This window comes from Gastrolobium bilobum, unplaced genomic scaffold (assembly GCF_033153095.1).
Source record: "Gastrolobium bilobum isolate Gb01-03AN ecotype WA unplaced genomic scaffold, APGP_CSIRO_Gbil_v1 utg199278, whole genome shotgun sequence".
Taxonomy (NCBI): domain Eukaryota; kingdom Viridiplantae; phylum Streptophyta; class Magnoliopsida; order Fabales; family Fabaceae; genus Gastrolobium; species Gastrolobium bilobum.
Window position 1 is genome coordinate 34,595 of NW_026896797.1, and position 25,514 is coordinate 60,108.

A 25,514-nucleotide genomic window follows, 5' to 3' on the forward strand; every position below is an offset into this window, starting at 1 on the left:
CTTGGAAAATTAACTAAGATAACATACCAACTAATGGAAGAGAGCATTTTTGGTTCTACCGTCGCACTAAATGTTCAGTGCGTGCGACGGTCATATTTGCACTATATATTTCTAAAAATACATAGGATAAATATTTATATTATGTATTTCCGAAAATACATAGTGCAAATATGACCGTCACACTGAACACTCAGGTTGACGGTAGTATATTAAACTTTTTCCTAACGAAACCTAACAAAAATTAGTACTAGAGATAACAATAACTTCTCTTTTCTTTGAGAATTAATGTTAAAAGGAGAAAGTTTGCATTGTTTTTTTTATGCAAAGAGAGTCAATCTATCTTCCATTACACAAGGGTGTGATATCCAGATGATGAAACTATAAAACAAACACATTGGCTTGTTCATTGTGCTTTTGCAATTCTTAATTGTAAATAAAAGCATTACAATTACGAGAATCAACACTCTTTACATAGTGGCAGATCATAGAGATAATCTTAGCTCCAAATCTGGTTCTTGAGTGTCACTTGATTCAGAGTTCCGACTGCTTGAGCCCACGGAGCCACTTCTATGCTTCTTGGTATCTATGTGTTGTGAGTCCTAATTATAGAAGCAAACATAATGAAGGTCATTTTGTATTGGATGCACCAAATATATCTTTTGTGCGTGGAATATCAACTGAGATACATTTTTGAAAATGATTCCTTACATATAGGTTAAGTAAGGGTCTAGTTATGGTGGGTTGAGCAATGGCATTAGCATGTTCCCATCTGGTTTGTGATAAAGAATTAAACATATCAACAAGGAATTCATCATGCCAAATAATTATAGAACAATATCAGAATAAACAAAAATCCAACATGCATAAACACATATATATTGCTTCTCATCAATGACAAAGGATCTAGTAGAGCTGGATGATTTAAGTACCTTGTTGTATTAGTTGGCTGAGAATCTCCATATGTGATGTTTGTTGTTTCATATTCGGGTAGACCCATCTGCACAAGTAAACAATGTTGTCCGAATTCAGAATCCCCCAAACTCATTCTTGCCATATATATTACTACACTCCAATGAGCATGTTACAAAACAAGAGAATTATTATTTGTAAGTTTCTGTTGCAGCAATAGATGTGAGAATCAATTAGCTAACTGTAATGAAAATGATGATTTCAATAACAGTATTGGCTCTTCTAATTAATTCTTATGATTTTGATATTTTTCAGCTAGCAGAACACACAATTCATCCCTTATTACCTAGGGTTAGTATTACCCTTGCACTTTCATTTGTAGACTTAATTAGTTGAGATTCAAAAAGATGATTGCTAGGGTTATGCTTTATGAACTTTTCAATAATAAGAAGATAAATATCAGGTCATATCATAGCCACAAAAATAAAAATTTGAAAATACAAGGGGTAGAAAAATTAAACAGCCATCTTAATTTCTTTGGGGACAATTACATGCCACTTGCATATATAGTGTTTGCAGTTGTAACAACTAAGTCATGAAAAATGACAATTGTGAAAATATGTGTGGAACATGTTCACACTCATCACAAAAAGAATGAAAACGAATAAGTTGAATATGGTACAAGTGAAAAACAAATAGTACAAGAGTAAAAGTGTGAAATCAATTGGGATTGAAGAAAAGCCAAAATTACACATACCACAATGTTGGGTTGGAAGCCATATGAAGCCGAGTATGATGTCGATGAAGAAGAGTAAGAAAAAGATGATGATGGCAATGATGAATATGGTGTTTGAACTCTTGGATCTTCCTACATGTTCATCCGAAACAAAACTTCATCAAATTCCACAAATCCAAGTAAAGAAAAAAAAAAAGTGTTAGTTTTGAGCAAAGGGAGATAAAAATGGAGAGACTTACATTATTGAAATTAGATGTGTAAGGGCCTTGTAGAGGAGGATGATAACCACAAGCTATTTGACCATGTAATCTTATTTTCTCTAATTGAGCAACACCTAATCCTCTTTGTGGTTGCTTTGGTTTATCTTGATTGTTCTTCTTCCCTTTCCTTGAAGAAGAAGATCCACTTGCTCTATCATTTCCCATGTTTGGCTCTCCAAAATAACTATTATTTTCCATGTTTTTCTCTCTTTTTTCTTTGCAAATCCCGGAAGAACTGCTCCCACTTTTCTGGCTGGAAAATCAGAGATCTCTTTTAAGTTGCTGCTAGCAACCCAGGAATAATTGCATAGCTGGATGAGATTGTGTATAGATTTCAATCTTATGTTATATATATACGCCTAGATTCTATGCTCTTTTATCTCTCTTCCTCTTCCCTATAGCCTCTATTTTTCTTTGATTATTATATTAATAATGATTACATTATTTATTAGTTTTCTACCCATTTGTTATACGGACTTTGGAGACTATCTCTGAAAGCGATTGTCTCTCATTTAATATGTTAAATAAGTTGTATTGGTAGGCTGTGTGTTGCCACGCGCCACAAGTAGGCTCCAAGTGCAACTTTTTTTATTTATTTTATTGTGCATATAATATGGCTTATTGAATATATGCATTGTTTTTTATATAGATGTTTGCTCAAACTTTCTTTCCATTAAAAAAATTGATTGGTGTATGCTACGCTATATATGCCGAGGATGATGATGATCATGAGGTTGGCATTTCTCAGTCTCTCTCAGCAATCAGCATATATAGCATTCGAAAGGGGCATATAGTTAATTAATTAATTGTCCTTGATACTTCTCTATTTGATTGGTTTTTTTAGTGCACTTTTATATAAGATTGTTTTTTATTACACTGATCAAAGTAGATTACAAAGCTTTGCGTGTCTAGAAAAAAAAAAAAGTATAAAAAGATAACAAAACCTTAAGTAGGTTCCACTTTGCATGTGGTTTCCTTGTTCTCGGTCAATTTGTCTCAGCTGATAGTACCCTGAAGGGACTGAACTGAAAAGCCCCAGCTGTAAAATTCCATATAAGTAACTTACTAAGAAGGAAAGTAAATTAAAATTTGTAGTCAATAATTTAAACATTAAATAATGATTGGTCCAATTAGGATTGAGTTAGATCACATACAATTTTGTTTTAGATAAACCACATGTATCTCTTATGGGAGGCAATCCTGTTTGGGACAGGTATAAGATTAAGGCTTTAATCCCCTCTCAAAGATGGTATTGGGAGGATTGAGACCATGTTCTCACCTCTATCTGCTCAACTTTCATACACCAATTGATTTACCATCATTTAATTAGATCACACAGTTGAATATGGTCCAATAATTTCTTGGTCTTTGCAAGAATGGGTATTGTAGGAAAATATCTTCAGTACTACGGGAGTGTTGAAAACTCAGTGCATCATTTACTTAATTTGATAAAAATAGTATATTTTTTTACCATTTTACCCTTCCATGTATGGTTATTTTCCCCTAAACCATCACAATTTTCTACTTTTAATAAAGGAGTACATACTCCAGTAGTACCAAAGATGTGCTCGTATTGTAGAATGATGACTATGTGGGATACTTTGCGAGATGGAGAATATGGTGTTGGATGTTTTGATTAGCTAGGACAAAAATGGATGTACAAGCCAGACACTCTTACAATCAAGTTAGTATGTGAACTATGAGCTTAAGTCAAGATTCATGATCATAACTGGGCTTTAAATCTCTGTTATATATAATAGTTGATTGTTTTGCTTATGCGGCCCAGGCATTCATCTTCGTTGGTGGGCTGGGGTGGCTAATGCAAGCTATCTCATGTGCAAAATGTTTATTTGTGGATTACGTCTTATGGTGTAGCTTGAACCAATGCATGTACCTTAGCCATTGGCTTTTAGCTATAGAGTCATCGGCTACTGATACCGCATGGCTGTAGAGTCTTGAGCTGCTAATGTTTGTCGTGTGTTAGTATTCCTGGCATGCTATCTACACACGATGGGCATGTTTCCTTAGCATTTATGTCTTAACTATTGGGCCTCTTGAGTTATTCATAAACCGGGTCATATATCCCGTGTGGGTTTGATCCAGATCAAATAATAATATCAATGTGGGACCAAATTTGTACTAATTATAAAGGCAAAATATTTATTATTATAAAAAAGAAAGATATTATATTTACAACCTCTTACAATCAAATCTTAACCATTGATTTCCTCCAATCTGACGGTTATAATTTATTGGGTCACATTTATTAATTAATTATTAATTTCCAATAAATTATAACCGCCAGATTGACGAAAATCAACGGTTAAAATTTGGTGATAAGAGGTTATAAAACTTTTTGGTGGTAAATGGATCCCTCCTCATAAAATATACTATATCTTTTAAAGTTAAACGACATTGTTTCACTCAAAAGAGATAATATTTATTTCTTTAAAATAATAAACACTTCTTCCAATTACAAATCCTAATTTTTTTTTTCAGTTGCAGGCATAATTAATGATGGCGGTAATTACAATCCACAAATTTATGTTGTTTCTACATCTAAAACTAATTTGATCCCCAAAGTTCCTAAGCCAATGTATGTTTCTCAATTCAGGCCTATTTCTTTGTGTAATGTCATTTATAAGGGTATGAGCAAGATCATTGTGGATAGGCTTAAGCTTACAATGGAGAATTTAGTTTCTCCTTACCAAGTTAGCTTCGTGCCAAATCATCAGCTTCAGGATAATATTATAGTAGCAAAGGAGCTGGTTCATTCTATGGGGAGAGTAAAAGGAAAGAAAAGTACAATGGCAATCAAACTGGACCTTGAAAAAGCTTATGATAAACTCAGTTGGAGTTTTATCTATAAAGTGCTTATTGAAGTTCAGTTTCCTGATTGGATGATTGGTGTTATAATGGCTTCTATAACTTCTAATCGTTCGAGGGTCTTGATAAATGGTGTGGCTTCGGATTGCATAGTTCCTCAGAGAGGAATTCGTCAAGGGGATCCAATATCTCCTTATATTTTTGTGTTGTGTGTTGAGAAGCTTTCCCACTTGATCGCTGAAAAAGTGACTATGGGTTCGTGGAAGCCTATTAGAGTCTGCAGAAGAGGGCCGAGTGTATCCCACCTTTTATTTGCAGATGATATCATTCTCTTTGCGGAAGCAGATATGGAGCAAGCTAAGGTGATTATGGATTGTATTAATCTCTTTTGTGAGATGTCGGGGCAAAGTGTTAGTGCAAATAAATCTTTGATTTATTTTTCTCCGAATATTGATACTCAAGTTGCTACAAGGATTGTCAACAGAATGGGTTTTAAGCGCACTTCTAGTATTGGCAGATATTTAGGCTCTATTGTTAAACAAGGGAGATATATTAAAGCAGACTATGGAGCTATCAAGGATAGGATACGTTCAAAACTGGATGGTTGGAAAAGCCATTGCCTTTCTTTTGCTGGTCGAGTTACTTTGGTGAAATCGGTCATTGCTGCAATCCCTTCTTTCCATATGCAGAATGGTCTTTTACCAGTAACGTTTTGTGATGAAATTGAGCAGATACAAAGGGCTTTCATTTGGGGAGATCAGGATAGCAGAAGGCGGGCTCATTTAGTAGCTTGGGATCAAATGTATAAACCCAAAGATAGAGGTGGTTTGGGAATAATTAACCTTCGACTCCAAAATGAAGCTTATATTCATAAACTGGCGTGGAAGGTGTTAACTAAGAAAGATGATTTATGGGTTAAGATTTTAGTAGCCAAGTATGGTAGAGGTCAAGACTTAAGGAGAGGTATAAAGGCAAAATCATATGACTCTAAACTTTGGCGTGATCTTGCTAAATGTTGGAGTAATTTCCTTGCTGGTCCTAGATGGGAAATAACAGATGGTTCTGAAGTAAAGCTTTGGACTGATAACTGGTTGGGATGGGAGGAAAATTTGCAGCAGTTGTCGAGCAATCAGGTGCCGTGGGAGGAGAGTCAGAAATCAATTGCAGATTACATGGTGGATGATGGTTTCCGTCTTGAAGTTGTTCATCAATTTCTGGAGTCAGATTTGGCTGATGCAGTAACAAATCATCTCAGGCTTATTCCAAGGAATGGGGAGGATAGATTAGTTTGGATCAATAATCATCACTCAACTTCTTTGGTTAAGGTCGGTTACTGTAATCTTATGAACTTCCCAGCAGATGTTCACACTAGCTTATGGAAAAAAGTTTGGTCGTGGAATGGACCAGAACGAGTGAAAGTGTTTATGTGGATGACTTTGCTTGCTAAACTTTCAGTGCGCAGCAGAACCAGTAAGTGGAGCGGAGGTTCAAATGTCTGTCCCAGTTGTCCAAATCATGAGGAAACTATTATTCATGTTCTTCGTGATTGTAGACATGCTAGGAAAATTTGGCAATCTTGGTTTACAGGTTCGATACCCAATTCCTTTATGAATTCGAATTTGCAGGATTGGTTGACTTTAAATATCGATAACATGTGGTCCTCCAATAAAGTGAAGGACTGGAGGGATATTTTCTTTACTACTTGTTGGTTTTTGTGGAAGTGGAGAAATTTGGAGATCCATGAAGATCATCTCTGTCATGATGAGCAATCACAGGCTTCAATTTGGATGTTTGTCCAACAGATTCTGCAAGCCCGAATTTATCAGCGCCGTGGTGATTCCAACGATAGCGTTTGGACAGCCCCCAAGCAAGGGTGGGTTAAGTTGAATTGTGATGGAGCTTCTTCTAGTGGCATGAAAAGAGCTAGTTGTGGTGGTATATATTAAGAGATCACAATGGATCCTTTTTGGGAAGCTTCTATTGTAATTTAGGTTCCTGCAATCCTCTTGATGCAGAATTATGGGGATTACTGAAAGGTTTGGAACTGCTTTGGGGAACAGGATTAAAAAGAATAGAGCTAGAATGTGATTCTAGCCAAGCCATCCAGATGTTAAAGGAGCAGCATGAAGATCCTAGGGACTCTCAAGTCACTAGCAGATTGAGATTATGGTTAAAAGCAGATTGGACTATTCATCTTGTTCATACCAAGAGAGAAAACAACAAATGTGCTCATTGGTTAGCTAAAGCTGGGCAGACTAATAATCTCTATTTCAAGATTTTTAAAGATCCTCCTCCTCAGTTGATGGAACTTATAGTTGCTGATGCTAGAAATATGTTTAGCTTGTTAGTTTCTGATTTGTAATTTCTTTCTGTTTCTGGGGCTTAGCCCCTCTTTATTTACAAAAAAAAAAAAAAAAAAAAAACTAAAAGGAATAAAGATGGTAATATTGCTAAATTAATCAGGAGGGAATGACATAAATATTTCGATGATTCAACCATTGTAGCTTACAAATGTTGTAATATAATTGATAATTAGAGCCGCAGGAATCAACCGCTATATATAATAATGTGGTTATAATTGAATGTTAAGAGATACCAAATGATCTAATTGAACTGTTTCACGCATGGTTTGTGGGTCATATTTCATGAGTTGTTTGTGTGGTGGAAAGTGAGAATATCCTCCCAATTTTGTTAGCCAGACATGTGAACCCATGCAAATTACAAGGAAACCCACTTACCCCACCAAAAGTATGTCATTTATTGCTTAAGCAGATGACAGATTATAAACAAAAACAAGCTGTTATAGTGAAAAAATAATTATTATTTTGTTGCTTTACGTTATTTGGGGATCTGTTTCCCTCCCTTTCTTTATCTTTTTTCTTTCTTAACCTTTTTCATTCTTCCTCTTCTTCTAATCTTCTTGGACGCTAGGGTTGTGCTGATGGAATTGATGACCTAAAAGGCACTACTTATTTAATTTAGATTTTATCGTCCACTGCATCTATATACTTAGAACTAAATCATGATGACTTGAAAATGCAGACACTTAATTAGTTTAAACTACACCAATATATCATTTTAGGAACCAACAGGGCCTATAGCCAACTCGTGATTAATCTTTTACTCATAATAATTATATAATTCACATTTAAATTTAAGAATTTTTATAATCACATTATAAATTTTTGCTGAGGTTGATGAAGTGTTCTTTTACTCCAAATTTTGTATATGAAAAATAAAAATATGAATTTAGCCAACAATTTGACAAAAGAAAATTTAAACAGAATTTGTTTTCCCTGTTTAGTCAAAATTTTCGAGCTATAGTATAGGTTTTCAATTCCCGTAATTACGTTAATATAAATGTTTTGTCATGTCTTTTAAAATAAAAATACATCATTAGAAGAACTGTATTAATTAATTTTGAATAAATGTAATATGTTTAAACATTTTAAAAAACACACATAAATTCATCAAAATCTGAAAATTTTCATCGTCACAATTTGGCCAAGGTTTTAAAGTCCTAATCTTATTTCCTTATATTTCTTCAATCTTCTTTGAGCTGTATTTGCCTCATACTATCTTCTCATTTGGATAACTATTCTATGGCGCGTGATGCAAAGCATTGACATAAACACAGTCTACTCAGCTATGATTTATTAACGGAAAACGTATTCTCAAATCATGAAACAGATGATTTCAAATATATGATTCAATATAATTTTTACTCCTAAACCTATTTGGTCCCTTCTATACCTGAAACTTGGCACTTAATTTCCTTTTTAGCGTACGGGAAAGAATGCGATTTGTCAAATGGCTAATAGTATCATGACACGTATATTGTTAATCATGTTCTCATGACATTAAATAATATTTTTCTGACAATATATAATAATTAATATAATAATCAATTAATAGTCACATAATCTTGCTTTATTTTTTCACTTGTTTATAATTCAAGGTTTTGAATATAATTCTAAAAGATACAGCACAAAGTAAACATAGTCATCCTATATATCATTGTTGATTAGTTTGGTATCCTTCGGACTTGCTTATAGTTCAAGGCATTCAATAGTTCTAACAAAAAAAAAAAAAAAAAAAGTTTATAAGAAAAAAAATGCTGTCATAACACCTGAAAAATATGACATATGAATACGGAATTACGTGTATAAAGGGGAATACCGAAGCCATACTTCTTGTTTTGGGGAATTCAAATGTGAGTGACTGAAATTCCAAATTAATTAAGAATAGATTTACCGAGTATGATATAAGTGGAAGGACTATTACATCTATTGCATTAAGGTTTTGAGTTGATTGTGGTGCTTAACCTCACTTATATCGTTGTTTACTTAGTCCATATATGGATGATACGATCTCCCCCTACCAGCCCAACATTTTGATCGCCATGTATGTATCAGTAATTTTTTTTTCATTTGTTATTATTTCTTAAGCCAGTAGTTCTAAAGTTGAGAAATTCTTGCTTCTTAATTCAGGAATGTTAAACTAAGCTGTTTTCATTTTTTTAAATTCTTACGAGGCATTAATTTTATACATTTTGAATGTGAATTTAATATTTGTTCATGGTCGAGGAATGGTCTCTCCTTACGAAGTATAAATCTTTTATATTTTAATATTGGGTTTAGTAATGTGATTTTAAAGGATGTAAGTTGTGTTCTTTTTGTTTTTTACTCTATGTATTCTCAGTAGTCAGTAGTACATAATTATAAAACGAAAATTTGCTTTTTTTTTTTTACTTTCCATGTCAGCTAATGTGACTGAGGAGAGATAATTTTTTTTTCTTCATGTTATAACTATGTAAAATCGAGAGTACATAGAGTAAAAAATTAAAAGTACACAACTTACATCCTTTAAATCACAAAAAGTTTTCCCTTTAATATTTTAGGTAAAGTTTGCCTTAATTAAATCTATCTTATAAGAAATGTTATATTTATTATCATTTTAGCCTTATTATTTTTACTATCTGATGATTGCTTACCGTTGGATTACTTTGAAATCAACAACAATTAATTTTTTTTCCATTTTTTGACCATTAATTTTAAATTAATCCAATAGTAATTAATCAGGTAATAAAAATAGTAAGTCTAAAATAATAATAACTATAACGGTCCCCTTCCTTATAATATATAGTAAAACCAATTTTCAGTTTTATATTAAGTTATATAATGTGTCAAATTATTGATTAGGTGAAATTGATCAATATTAATTAGAAACCAATTTGTTTCGTATTACGCCACTAATTGTAACATATTGGAGAGGTTGATATACTAAGGTTCACTTTTGCATAGTATATATTATCAAACGATCCACCATCAGCGTATTGGGCATTTCTCTTTTAAGATTAATTTAGTAGATGGAATGATATATACTAGGCAAAATGTCTTTTAAAAAAGTGTAAAAAATAAATAAAATAGATCTTATATAAAGTTATAAACATATATATCAAAAGGAGAAAGAAATCATCATGAACAATCATGTGGATAATAATATCAGCAAAGTAGGGATGAAAACAAGGGACTATGTTGATCGGGTTCGATTTTATTTATTAGTGACAGAGCTACATAGTGATTGTACATATGTATGTGTGTGTTGTAATGTAACAAATAAGAAAACGAAGACAAAAGGAAGTGGAAAGAGATGCAGGGAATATATGGTATCTATTGTAGATTTGGTGGCACATGCAAACACTTATAGGTTGCATTTCTTCAGGATTCGAAAAGGAAAATGATCCCTTTGAAAATGCTGCATCAAGAGAAGCCAAACAAATGCTCCCCAACACCACCATTTTCAAATACACACAAATCAACCACGATCCCATATTATATCAGATTCTCATTTTTTTTAATATTTCATTCAGATGGTTTACACACACGGGGACTTGAGCCTACCTCTCATGATCATGGCTAAGGTTAAGACAAAATAACACTGAAGAGGTTATCTTTCTCTGTATCTGTGAGTTTGTTTTAATTTGGATACAGAACACAGATCCTTCTTCTGTCACAAACATTTGAAGATGGAAAAAAAAAAAAATAAGTGGAAAGAATCTTCCAAAATTCTTTTAAGATTGCCTAGTCTCACAATAAAGAAAATTAAAGTTAATATGAACTCTGCAGGGTTAAATTTTCTTCTCTTTAATTTTTTTAAGGGAAAAATGTTTATGCAGTTACCGCAGATAAGTTATCTGCATTTATTACCAAAACGATGTCGTTTTGGTATTGAAATCTTAAAAAATTATAAATGTAAAGACTATTATAACCCTGAAATAAATTAAAATTATAAAAATACCATGATTTTCGTTCCAAAACGACATCGTATTGAACTTATTGCAGATAACTTATCTGCAGTAATTGCAGAAAAAACGAATCATTTTTTTAAAGATCAAATTTTGTGTAACAATGGCATGCAATAAAAGTAGTCATATATATATATATATATATATATATATATATATATATATATATATATATTCAAATCTTTAAAATAATAAAAAAGAGGAAGGAGAATAATTAAATTAATGAATAATATATCCAAAATTCTCTTATTGTTAATTAATATCTTAATAGTGTTGGGTCGTGCACGAGGAGCTCATGGCGGGGAAAGACCACTAACCATGGGCCAAGTGAGTAGCAACATTAAGTGGGCTCAGAACACCACAATCAAACCCAAAACCTTAAAGTATTAGGTGTATGGGTCCTTCTACTTATATGATGCTCACTTAATCCATTTTTAACTAACGTGGAACTTTTTTTCACTCAATCATTCACACTTGAATTCCTGAACAAATACTGATAGGATTAGAAAAGGGTGTGTATTGAATTTCACTATCATTCTTCAATGAAGAGGTTCTATCACAAAACCAATCTATATATTCTCAATTTTAAGATTTCTCGAATTGGTTTTTGATACAGAAGATATTATCCACAAAACTTGCATGTGTAAAAATGCATGCTTTGTCAGAATCAATTTTTATAAACTAAACCATGATGAGTTTGCTGTCACAAGGTGTGGTCTAAAATGCATGATTGATCTGTGTCCAGTTAAGAATTTGTGGATACCTTATAGCCTAGATATCTGTAGCTTAAGATGCCTAAGAAATATTTTGATGTCCATGTAATCCATGTTTTGCTTTGGTGGAAGATTTTCTTAGAATATAATAAAGCTACAATATAAGTTTCTATGGACTACATACATATAATATAATTAGGACTACGTATTGGCACAACTGGAATGGGACCTTGGAAACTACAAGGAATGGTCCTGACCCACATGCAGAGAGGAAACTGCAAAATTCAACACTTGGCTTGCAACCCTTATTATAAAAATCTTTATGAGGTGCTATTGATTACTTGGAAATGTGGCAGCATTAATGCTTTTGGTCCTCCTTGTCTCAGAAAACCAACATCCCTAGTGCTCTTATAATCTATCTTGGATATGATTTTCTGATCCACTTGATTTTAATCATATAATGTTATAGAAATTATTGATGATATTCACTATGAGATGTTCGATGAGATGGTTATTTATTATGGTATTAGAGCTAAGGAGAAAAATATAAAAATTATTGATAGGGTTTTTAGGTGAGATAGTTATTTATCATAACACCTCATTAAGTTAATATCCTATATATCTTTAGGGATAGGATCTATTTACAAATTTTTTTTTGCAAATTATACTAAGTACGACCGGTCGTACACTGCATGATTAAAGTACGACCGGTCGTATTTAGTGTAGTTTGTAAATAAAAAAATTTATAAATATAACTTGTTAGATATCTTTAATGTCATTTGTTTTGCCACTATTGATTAGGAGCGCGAAGCGTCTGCTTTGCATTATTTTATGTATCAATCATATGTTAAGTGGAGCCGTTAAGGCTTATATATTTTCATTTATAACATGTTAATTGCTTTCTGTTTAAAATCGTAAAATCATGATTTAGACAAAACTTATAAAAAAAATTTTGTTTAGATTATGATTTCAAACTATTAAAAATATAAAATAAAATTAAACATACACTTATGCAAGGCTAAATTTGTTTAATTTAAAATTGATATGATGTATACTAAAAATAGCTAAAATTGATTAGTTTTGCATACGCTTGACTCAAATAGCAGCAACATTCGGTCATGGATGACATGACATATACTCTGTCCCTTTCACGTGTCATTGAGATTTTCTTCTCTGATTAATTGGTTTTTATTTTTAATAAAAGTATTAGCTCATAAAGTTTAGTTTACTTAACAATTGGAGCTTACACTTTATTTAACGCAATCTCAACCATAACGATGTTGTCATTTCCCTCAATGTTGAAATTATTATTCTCAGTTCCACACATGGTTGGATTAGTTTATGAGCTTTGTTAATCTTATATCGTAGGAGAGCAGGTTTTTTTTTTTTTTTTTTGTAAATAGGAGAGCAGGGTTTTGTTATTATAGATGCAATTTATAGATAAGGCTCACTTATTTATAAAAAATAAAAATCAAGTTATATAAAAATCGATGAGTGTATAAGAAAAAGAGTTACTTTTTAATATCACGGGAGTAATTTTTCTCTTTATTTCATGGGTCCTTCGGATGTCCTGCAATAGGACATCTGAGAAAAAAAAATTATGTATTATGAATAGTACATAGTTTTATTTTTCACACCCTTTATAATTATGTCCTACGAATAATACATAATTATAATATTAAAAAAATTTATATCTCTTATAACTATGTACTACTTATAGTACATAATTATTTTTTTGTTACAACATGATTTTTATATTTCTCTTACTTTATATATATATATATATATATATATATATATATATATATATATATTTTATGTTTAAATAATTTTTATTATTTAATTATAGTTAGGTTCACTTTACTTTTTATGTATTTATATTCTAATTTTACCAAGTGAATAAATGCGAGAGATGTAAAAATATAAAATAATTTGAACTAGCATTTTTTTGTTGAATCAGTCCTTTAATTTGCAATTATCTTTTGGGGCCTAACAAAAATCAAACCCATACTTCCTCTTCAATAAAGTATAAAAAATTGTTTCCACATGCACCTTGTGGTCAATACTGTTTACTTTTTTCTAGTTTGCCAGTTTGTCGTATACTTCTTTAAATAATATTTAGGTCTTTTAACGCAGGACATTACATAATCGTTTCCTTTCCAGCCGACAATTAAGAACGCGTTCATACGAGTAAAAGTAGCTAATAACGGAGAGTAATATATTTGATTGTTTTGTTTTTTTTTTTTGTCTTTAATCAGTCTATTTCATAAATATTATTTGTGATTGTTTTTTAAATAGTTGTAATTAAAAAGCTCTCTCAAAGGGTAGGTAAATATCCGAAAACCACAACAGTATAGTCTTTGGCATATGCAATTATAAGGTTCCAATTTTTTTCTTTCGTCAAATCACTCAAAACTCATTGAAATTAATAAAAAAGAATCTAGAACATACAATAAGTTTATGTCCACTACAAATGATGTACACTTTACATATATAAATTTACATACGTTCTTACATGTTATAAAAACTTCAAAACTTTAATTTACTCATCAACGATAATTCAATATATATGGGTACGATAACAAATGATAAATTTCACAATTAATTAGTAGGCATTATATAATCTAGTTACAAGATAAAAGCAAAATTTACAAAATGCCTTATATCTTTTTTCCAAATTTATTTTGCATATATTGTCATTTTCTAGTTACACTTTGACCCTAATAAGTAATTTAAATGTTGTTATGTACATGTGAAGTAATGTGCATATAAATTTAATTTTGTACATATAGAAGATTGTTCCGGGTTTGTCAAATGGGTTTAGACAAGCTTATATAGAGTCCATATCCGAGTTAGGACTTAAGGATAAAATACGTTGTGTAAGTCCGGAACCCGGATAAGGAGTTAGGACGTGCCTAAACCCAAGTAATAGTGTCAGTAAAAGGCCCTACCATGATCTCCATGATAAAATATCAAGTAACTATCCATAACCTTCTATTATAACATATATAAGAGAGAGAAAAATCCCTAACAAACACACAAGATAATAAAGAATACTCATTATGTTCGTCCAGAACAAAGATCTTATCCAGAACTACACTAGCTACGTATTAATGTAAGTTTGGTAGCTGCGCATGAAGATTGAAACAATAGATGTACAAAGTAGTTAAAAATTTGTTTGAGGTGATCATAAGAAATTTGTTATTTTTAATTACAGATTTTGAATTTGAATTCTGAAAATAAAAATAAACGGAATACTTGAGAGAACCACTCTAATATAAATTTAACCGTGTTCGAGCGGATTAAACTAGTTTGAAGAAAGAAAAAGAAAAAGAAAAGTAAATATTATTTTTGGTCCCTAAAACAAATACAGTTTTCATTTTAGTCCTTTACAAAAAAAAATTAGTCTCGAGATCCCTAAGAAATTCAAAGTTGACCCATTTAGTTGAAATTGTGATCCCTCACAAATTCAAAAAAGACCCATATTAGTTCCTCAAAAGGATTACAATGGGTTCACTTTGAATTTCATAGGAACCAGTTGATTAATATTTTTTTGTAAGAGATTAAAGTGTGAACCATATTTTTTGTTAGGGACCCAAAATGGTATTTACTCAAAAAAATAATTTGATTATACATTTGGACATGGTGTCTTCATATGCAAATAACTTTCATCTCTTTCCCTAATTGTGAATATGTGTGTAGACATAAATAGATTGGGACTAGCTCTTTCACTTTGAGATGTTGCTTTCACTCTATTGATATCAAGTCATTGACCCTGTGGTAACTCTTTTCCTTTTTGGAAGCTTCACTCACCTATCAATATTTAGTATCCAAAAGCACTTTAATCTAGTCTGTAGTTAGCTCATTTCATGACCTCAACAATCGAAAATACCAATGTAGAGAGTCTTGAGATCACTACCCCAAAAACTAACCAAAAAAGTGAGATTACTCAAAGTTTTATAAACCCACACTAATTATCTATGCAACCAATGTGGTTCCCCAAACATTTTCATACACCAACAATTTTTTTCTTGCGGACTATGGTTGAATGATCCTGTGTGAAAAAGTTTAAAGGTTATATCATGATATCAGAATCTATTTTTTACTGTTGTAGCTGCTGGGTTCACATCACGTAATAATTCATCCAATTATGTAGGTATTCTTTCAATGTCTGAACTTGCCTAACCCGTGTGAATACAAGCAGATGCCAAATTTAAATATATATTTTTTGTAAGATGCCAAATTTAAATATTGTATATATTAGTATAACTTATTCTTTGCACGTGTTGATATTCTTACTACTTTATTTGCTATATTATTTTGTTTTCAAGTCATGTATATCTAATTGTCTGGCTTTCTTGTATTTTCTTTGTTTTTTTTTTTTTAATTTTTTTTATCAATGCAGGAATTCAAATCTAATTGAAAGTACAAGAAATCAAAACCACACCATCTGACATTTAAGTAAGAATAAGTTATAGTGTTATACGCTTAAAGTACGAGGGAACCCTTTTAAGAATATTATATATATATATATATATATATATATATATATATATATATATATATATATATTAGGAGATGCTCTCATTGGATCAATTTTATTTTTGTCAAAATACTATTATTATTATTATTTAAAAATTTCCAAATATAATTATTATTATTTAAAAATTTATAATATAATAGAAAATTTATATTTTTAAGTATTAATTAAAATTAAAAAAATACAATTGAGGGGAAATTGCAAAAACTGGCAGTTAAAATTGTTGTCCTTGACAACTTTTCTTTTTTATAAGGGTAAATATAAAAGGGAAGTTTGATAATTTTGGAAATTTTTAAAATAAAGTAGTGATATAAATATGAGTTGCTTTGTCATTACATTTAACTTAAATTTAATTTATTTAAAATTAGTTTTGAATCAGATCTTATTTAATCTATTTGTAACAAAAAAAATTGAAATGCTTATTAATATTGGATATGATGAATGAGTAATTTTTATAACTATATCCTATTCAATAACCACTCTTAAATCTAATGGAGAGAGAAAGAAAGAATGAAAAAGAAAAGAAAGAGTATGAAAAAATTTATATGTGAAAAACTGTTTCAGTTTTTAAGAACATGTTTCATCTCAAGTTTAGTTCATATAAGAATTAATTTTTTAAATTTTGATAATAACCAAACAACTAAATATGAAAACTAGTCCAACCATACCTAAATACCTGGATTTTGAAAATTATCGAACATCCCAAAGCAGTATTTATGAACCGAATAAAAAATTATCTAGGACCTTCAGATCTTACTTCGATCGATTCAACTAGTAAAATATATGATTAATTAAACCGTAAATATTCAAACCGAAAATATAGCTGATTTATGATGCAAACTGATCAACTTGTCAAAGTAATCTATAACAGCCCTGTGATGTGTCATGTGGAAAATTTCTTCAGTACTATGCTCTTACTGAATATTTGATACATCTTTCACTCATATACATATTTTATTTTTTTGTCAAATCACTCTCTCTCTTAATATTAAAACAATTTATTTATTAATAATTTGATAAAAATAGAACACATATCACATTATGAGTGAAAGAATTCAGTGCTACCATAATTCCAAAGATTTGTTCGTGTCATCTGAGATCAACTGGCAGAGTTATTTCAGTTTAACTGATCTCTAATGCAATATCTTAAGTTGTTAACCCATCCCTATAGTTTTTGTCCGGCTCGAATTTGGATTAATTGACGTCCTTTGGTTATTGGATACTAGATGATTTATATAAAAAAAAAATACGGGATGATCTCAGATTCTCAATTGTCAATAAACAAATTAATAGTAATAAAAGAGTGCATATATTATGATAAAAAATGAGAAACTAATAACTATTAATTTTTCTATTAACAGCTCATATCATCTCACGTAACATCGTATTATATAATAGGATTCATTCTCAATCCACAACGCAATCTCGTTAACTATCTCAAACGTTAATTATCACACATTATACATACATACATACATATGGGAGAGGTTATAGTTACAACTTTTTTTTTACAACCTCTTACAACCATATATCATAACCGTTGATTTCCGCCAATCAACGGTTATGATTTTTGCAAATTAAACTCATTAATTAATTATTAATTCATAATAAATAACAACCGTTGATTGACGGAAATCAACGGTTATGATATATGGTTGTAAGAGGTTGTAAAAAAAAGAGATGGTAAGTATAACCTTCATCTATATATATATTAACAAATCCTTATTGCATGTGGCAGAAAATTAATAAAATGCACTTATTTTTATGTACAGATCAGTGGCGTAGCCACATTATATTTAGGTAGAGCCTGGGTCCTGGCTATATTTCAACAAATTTTATTTATTATATATAATTATATAACTAATTATAATTGGACCATAACTAAAATTGTAAGTTGGCCTTAGCTAAAACTGTAACAATGATAACAAACGAAGATTTGGAGCTGCTTTGCATGTATGACCATATAACATATTGCTTTCTTCTTTCATCTTTTTCCAATTAGGGTTTTTTTCTAACTTTTTTTTTCTTATTCGCACTCACCACCCGAAACTCAGCCATTCTGCGACAAGGTGAGAAGTTTTATTCCTTTCTCAACATTTTAGGAATATATGTTCTTGGAATATGCATTGGTAATTATATTGTCCGCTCGTGGAAAAAATTGATTTATATTTTTGAACCTTGTAAAAGAGAAATTCTTTGTCTTTGCTGACCATATTGTTTATTGGGTGTTTATGACATGAGTGAAATTCATGCCCTTTTTTTATTTACAATTTTTTTTTGTGGTTGTATTTATTGATTTTATTTCTTTTGAAAAAATGGAGTGCTATTTACATTTACCTTTTTAAAAAAAAAAATTAATGTAGAACTACAGTTGCTATTGGTAATGGAATTGAATTGTTTTTTGGTGTTATTTGTATTTGATTTCATAACAGGAATGGGAATTTTAGCGATTAATCAGTGAAAACTGTTAAAGAGAAAATTCAATGAAGATATATGTATATGTATGGAGTATGAAAATTTCTTGTACATATTCATTAACAACTTCTTTATTTTTTTGTATTTTTAAATTTTCTAAAATATCTAAACACTGATTAAATGATTTATGTAGATCCAATGTCATTTAAATGATTTTAGACATTTGGCACTGATTGTTCCATGTTTCTTTTTAATTGTGAAGTTTGTTGTCCCTCTACGTTGATGTTCTTCACGGGTCACGACTAGGGGTATAAATGGACCAAGTTAGGCCAGGTTTTGGCTTTGATAGCCTAAACCTATGTAAAATATTTAGAGCCTACACTGACCTATTAGCCTATTAGGGGGTGTTTGTTTCAAGTTTTTGAAGAGGATTACCGGCAATCCTTCTTTGATAAATGTAATTACCACGTTTGGTAGAAGGAATAAATTACGATTCCCGGATATCCAAGGATTACCGGTAATTTGATTTATAAAGAAAAGTCACTATTCAGATTACCAAAAATAATATGGTAATTCGGAATACCAATCAGAATACCAAGTAAAGGAAAAGCACAACAATAAATTTTGAGACAAAAATATCCCAATACACATAAAAATCTAGACCCAATCTATCAATTACAAAAGTAAAAATAGTTTGGGGTTATTTTTGTAAAATAACCTCATATTGCAAGTCATATTTCGTTTTAAACCAAATATGGAATCAGTAATTTTTACCCAATATTCCCGGTAATATTTTGGCGAACCAAACACCTCTTTCGTAAGATTCCAAGTAAACTCAATTTCTACTGTATTCCCATTAATCATGATTCTGTTAGAGTCTCTTTGTTTTTTGTCCGTTAGAAAATTCAATGGTCTTTTAAGTTTGATGTAACGGCCATGTGCTGCACTAAAGTTGTTTGATGAGTCTTAACGGTATCATAATGAGTCAGTTTTGGGTAGTATAATGAGTCATTAAGTTAGAGTTTATTTGGGTGTAATGTGTCTCTTAATGTTATGTTTTTCAGTTTTAGTTTCTGGTTTATATTAAGTTTGAGTCAGTCTATGAAATTTGTATTCCCTCTTCAAACATTGTGAGTTATATTTCTGTATCTTAATTTTTCTCTATCAGTGGTATCAAGAGCCAGGTTGAGAGTTAAACACGTGAGGGAATTGAGTTGTGAGAAAAAAAAAAGTGAAGAGTCATGGCCACAGATTCTAATTTTGTGCAAGCATCCATTCCACGTTTCGATGGTCATTATGATCATTGGAGCATGTTGATGGAGAATTTCCTTCGATGCAAGGAATATTGGGATGTAGTTACCAATGGTGTTGTTGAACCAGCACTAGCAGAAGGAGCTCAGTTGACAGCAGCACAACGAGCAGCTCATGAAGCAGTAAAGTTGAAGGATTTGAAGGCGAAGAATTATCTCTTCCAGGCCATTGACCGTTCTATCTTGGAAACCATTCTTTCCAAAGAAACTTCCAAGGATATTTGGGACTCCATGAAAAAGAAGTATCAAGGCTCTGCAAGAGCAAAGAGGCAGCAGCTTCAAGCTTTACGCTCGGAATTCGAAACACTTCGAATGAAGTCGGGAGAATCAATTGCAGATTATTTCTCTCGCGTGATGACCATTGTCAATAAAATGCGAATTCATGGAGGCAGGATAGAAGAAATAACTGTCATAGAAAAAATTCTTCGATCATTAACAGCAAAATTTAACTTTGTTGTTTGTGCTATAGAAGAATCTAAAGATATAGATGATTTGTCACTTGATGAATTGCAGAGTTCATTGGTGGTGCATGAACAGAAGTTCAAACAGGAAGACACAGATGAGCAAGCATTAAAGGCTTCTACCGATACTCGTTCCAGCAATTTTCAAGTAAGGGGTAGAGGTAGAGGCAGAGGTAGAGACAGAGGCAGAGGCAGAGGAAGGTCCACTAATTTCAGAGCCAATAATGATCAATTTCAAGGCAGAGGCAGAGGAGGAGCCCCTGATAAATCCAAAGTAGAATGTTTCAGGTGTCATAAATTTGGTCATTATCAATCTGAATGTTATACTAAGCTGCCAAATAGCAAAGAAAAAGAAGAAAGTTCAAACTTTGCAGAAAAGGAGGAAGGTGAAACCTTATTGATGGTTGCTAAAGATGAAAAGCAAATTGAGCCAGATGTTTGGTATGTGGATACTGGCTGTAGCAACCACATGAGTGGTAGTAAGTCTTCTTTCTCTCATCTGAATGAAAATTTTCAATCTACTGTGAGTTTTGGTGATCATTCTACTGTATGAGTTCAAACAGATTGTTTCCATTAAAGATTGAAGGAATCCAATCTAGTTTAATGGCTGAAATGAAAGATCCTTCATGGTTGTGGCATTTTCGCTATGGCCATTTGAGCTTTGGTGGGTTGAAGACGCTCCAACAGAAAAATATGGTGACAGGCCTCCCTCAAATCACAATTCCTCATTCCTTAGTATGTGAAGAATGTGTTGTTAGCAAACAACATCGTTCTGAATTTGCAAAAGGGAACTCATGGAGAGCAAAGGGAATTTTGCAATTGGTGCATTCAGACATTTGTGGTCCAATAAATCCAATTTCTAATGGAGGTAAAAAATATTTAATTACCTTCATTGATGATTTTTCTAGAAAAACGTGGGTTTATTTTTTACAGGAAAAGTCAGAAGCTTTCTCTACATTTAAAAATTTCAAAGCTCGTGTGGAGAATGAGACAGGAAGGATGATTCAGACACTTCGCACAGATCGTGGTGGTGAATATTGCTCAAAAGAATTTGAAGCTTTTTGTGAAGAACATGGCATCCGAAAAGAGCTTACAACTGCGTATACACCACAACAAAATGGTGTATCAGAGAGGAAGAATAGAACCATCCTCAACATGGTTAGAAGCTTGTTGGTAAGAGGAAGAGTTCCAAAGACGTTTTGGCCAGAAGCAGTAAACTGGTGCATTCATGTCTTGAACAGAAGTCCAACCTTTGCAGTTCGAAATATGACGCCAGAAGAGGCTTGGAGTGGGAGAAAACCAAATGTGGATCACTTTAGAATTTTTGGATGCATTGCATATGCTCATGTCCCGGAACAGAAAAGAAAAAAACTTGATGACAAGGCTGAAAAATGTGTCTTTCTAGGTGTAAGTGATACATCTAAAGCATATAAATTATTTAATCCACTGACGAAAAAAATTGTGGTTAGCAGGGATGTTGTTTTTGACGAAGAAAACACTTGGGATTGGAATATGCAGCAGCCTACCGAAGTTCTTTGTGATATTGATTCTGAACAAGAGCAAATTTCAGCATCTAGTATGCCTGAAAATTCGTCCATTGCAACTTCTTCAGCTAGTCAATCCTCACCAACAGTAGTTGGAGTTAACGAAGAAGAAACTCAATCTCTTCGTCGTGTTAGAAGAAGGCCTACTTGGATGGAAGATTATGAGGTAACTGGAATTGAAGATCCAATTACTCACTTTGCTTTGTTTTCAGAATGTGATCCCGTGACTTTTGAGAGTGCTGTCAAAGAAGAAAAATGGCGAAAAGCAATGGATGCTGAAATTGATGCAATTGAGAGGAATGATACTTGGGAGTTAACTGATCTTCCAAATGGACACAAAATCATTGGTGTGAAGTGGGTGTTTAAAACAAAGTTAAAGGAAAATGGTGAAATTGACAAGCACAAAGCACGCTTGGTTGTCAAGGGGTACAAGCAACAATATGGGATTGATTATACAGAAGTTTTTTCTCCTGTTGCGAGACATGATACAATCAGGTTGGTGGTTGCATTGGCTGCACAAAATTCTTGGCCTATTTACCAGCTAGATGTCAAATCGGCATTCTTGCATGGGTACTTAGAGGAACAAATATTTATTGAACAACCCCCTGGTTATGAGAAAGTTGGAAATGAGCATAAAGTTTACAAATTGAAAAAGGCACTTTATGGACTAAAACAAGCCCCTCGAGCTTGGTATAGTCGCATTGAGTCTTATTTTCTTAAGGCTGGTTTTATAAAGTGTCCTTATGAACATACACTCTTTGTTAAGATTGGTGATGAAGGAAAAATGCTTATTGTTTGCTTATATGTAGATGATCTTATATTCACTGGAAATTGTGATGTTATGTTTGAAGAATTTAAAAAGTCTATGATGAATGAGTTTGAAATGACTGATCTTGGTATGATGCATTACTTTCTTGGCATAAGTGTAGCACAATCAAGTGATGGAATTTTTATTTCTCAAAATAAATATGTGGAAGATATTCTAGACAGGTTTCAGATGAAGGATTGTAATCCTGTGCACACTCCAGTTGAATGTGGCTTGAAGTTACATAAAGATCATGGAGGAAAGAAGGTTGACAGCACCTTCTACAAACAAATTGTGGGAAGTTTGATGTATCTCACTGCAACAAGACCAGACATAATGTATTCTGTGAGTTTAATTAGCAGGTATATGGAAAATCCTACAGAAATACATTTGTTGGCTGCCAAGAGAATCCTTCGCTACTTGCAAGGAACAAGAACTTTCGGGATATTTTACAAGAAGGGTGTAAAATCTGATTTAGTGGGATTTACTGACAGTGATTATGCAGGAGATCAAGATGACAGGAAGAGCACATCAGGTTATGTTTTTATGATTGGTACAGGTGCTATTTCTTGGGCATCGAAGAAGCAACCAATTGTCACTTTGTCAAGCACAGAAGCTGAATTTGTTGCTGCTACAGCTTGTGCATGCCAAGCCATTTGGCTAAGGAGAATTCTTGAAGAACTTCACTTTAAGCAAGAAGGAGCAACTTTAATTTATTGTGACAATAATTCTGCAATTAAATTGTCAAAGAATCCAATTTTACATGGGAGAAGCAAGCATATAGATGTGAAGTATCATTTCTTAAGGGATCTTACAAAGGCTGGTATAATTGATCTTATTTTTTGTAGAAGTGAGGATCAAGTTGCTGATTTGTTTACAAAGCCTCTCAAATATGTTGCGTTTCAAAAGCTCAGGGGATTACTTGGCATGTGTTCCATGGAGAAAGTCAAAGGATTTGGAGTAAACTGATTTTTTCAAGAACATCACTTTAAGGGAGGGAATGTTAGAGTCTCTTTGTTTTTTGTCCGTTAGAAAATTCAATGGTCTTTTAAGTTTGATGTAACGGCCATGTGCTGCACTAAAGTTGTTTGATGAGTCTTAACGGTATCATAATGAGTCAGTTTTGGGTAGTATAATGAGTCATTAAGTTAGAGTTTATTTGGGTGTAATGTGTCTCTTAATGTTATGTTTTTCAGTTTTAGTTTCTGGTTTATATTAAGTTTGAGTCCGTCTATGAAATTTGTATTCCCTCTTCAAACATTGTGAGTTATATTTCTGTATCTTAATTTTTCTCTATCAGATTCCCGGTCATCAAAAAATTTCTCTTGTACCAAACACACCCTTTAAGACTTGATTTATAACTCTTCCCTGACCTATTATAAAAAATCTAATACAACCTGTAAGGCCTACCAAGTTGCAAACTAAAGTTTATAGGTCCAAACCAAATTAAAGTATAAAAGATAAAGAAAAATATTCACAAATATCACATGAAATAAATTTTCATTAACATCACATGAAATAAATTTTCATTAACTTCACATGAAATTATGTTCATAAAGATCACATGAAAATTTCATACATATATATATATATACATATAATTTGCACTTTCTTTTCTAATTTAATTTTATATTATATTTTAAATTTTAAATAAATATTTATTATTTGTTAAAATAATATCAATCCTATTACTTTAAAAATTTTAAGTAATTTTTTTCCTAATAGATTTGTATACTTACGAAAATATTCTGATAATTTGATATGTCAAATTTTTTGGCTTCAGCTAAAATTAAATCTTGACTCTGCCACTGGTACAGATATTGGCATGAAAAAAAACTTACAACAAAAAGCAATAGTATTATTCCCTTTTGTATATATACACACACACAAAAGTTAGACTTTTAATATACTTAGGGGGCGGTTATATTTTCTATTAAAATTTTTTACAACTCTTACTACTAAACTAATCATTGTTAATTTTCGTTAATCTAATGATTATAATTTATTGGGTCACATTTATTAATTAATTATTAATTTTTAATAAATTATAACAGTTATATTGACGAAAATCAACGATGATTAGTTTAATAGTAAGAGTTGTAAAACTTTTTAGTTATAAGCTATGTTGCACCAAAACGGGCACGAAAAATGACACGATACGCTGACACGTTAATTCCAAAAAATATTAAATTTTAATACGTTAAAACATATTTTGATATCAAATAATATTTTTCATACCTTGTTAATTAAAAGTCATATAACCAATTAAATATTCAAATTCCATAATCTAAATATAAAGCAAAAATAATTTTTCATACCTTGTTAATTTTTTATATCAAATTCATAATAGAAAATATTTCATTTATAAATTAATTTTTTATTTTTAGTTAAAAAGATAAAATAAAATTTGTATTAAAAAAATAAAAACGTGTTGAAAAACGTTGACTGCGTATCAGAAGATCTTGAAAAAAATTGACTACGTATCGGACATATGTCGAAATGTGTAGATGTCGGACATATGTCTGACAGACATTTTTTCTAAAAACCATGTGTGTCCATGCTTCTTATGTAATAAATATAATCTCTCCCTATACTTAATTGTAATCATAAAATTGACAAAAAAAATAAAATCAAATAAAGTAAATGAGTGAACACAGATTTTCGAAGCCTAACCCAGCTTAGAACTCA

The 25,514-nt window shown here is 31.6% G+C and overlaps 1 protein-coding gene across 1 annotated transcript; it reads right to left on the minus strand.

Moving 5' to 3' along the window:
* Positions 1-482: 482 nt before the first annotated feature.
* LOC133302051 (protein SPEAR3-like) lies at positions 483-2,103 on the minus strand. The gene is made up of 5 exons (XM_061501775.1): positions 1,885-2,103; positions 1,667-1,777; positions 930-997; positions 709-769; positions 483-599 (listed from the first exon to the last, which is right to left on the minus strand). Exons 1-5 carry the CDS (start codon positions 2,101-2,103, stop codon positions 483-485), a joined length of 576 nt encoding a protein of 191 aa, XP_061357759.1.
* Positions 2,104-25,514: the final 23,411 nt, after the last annotated feature.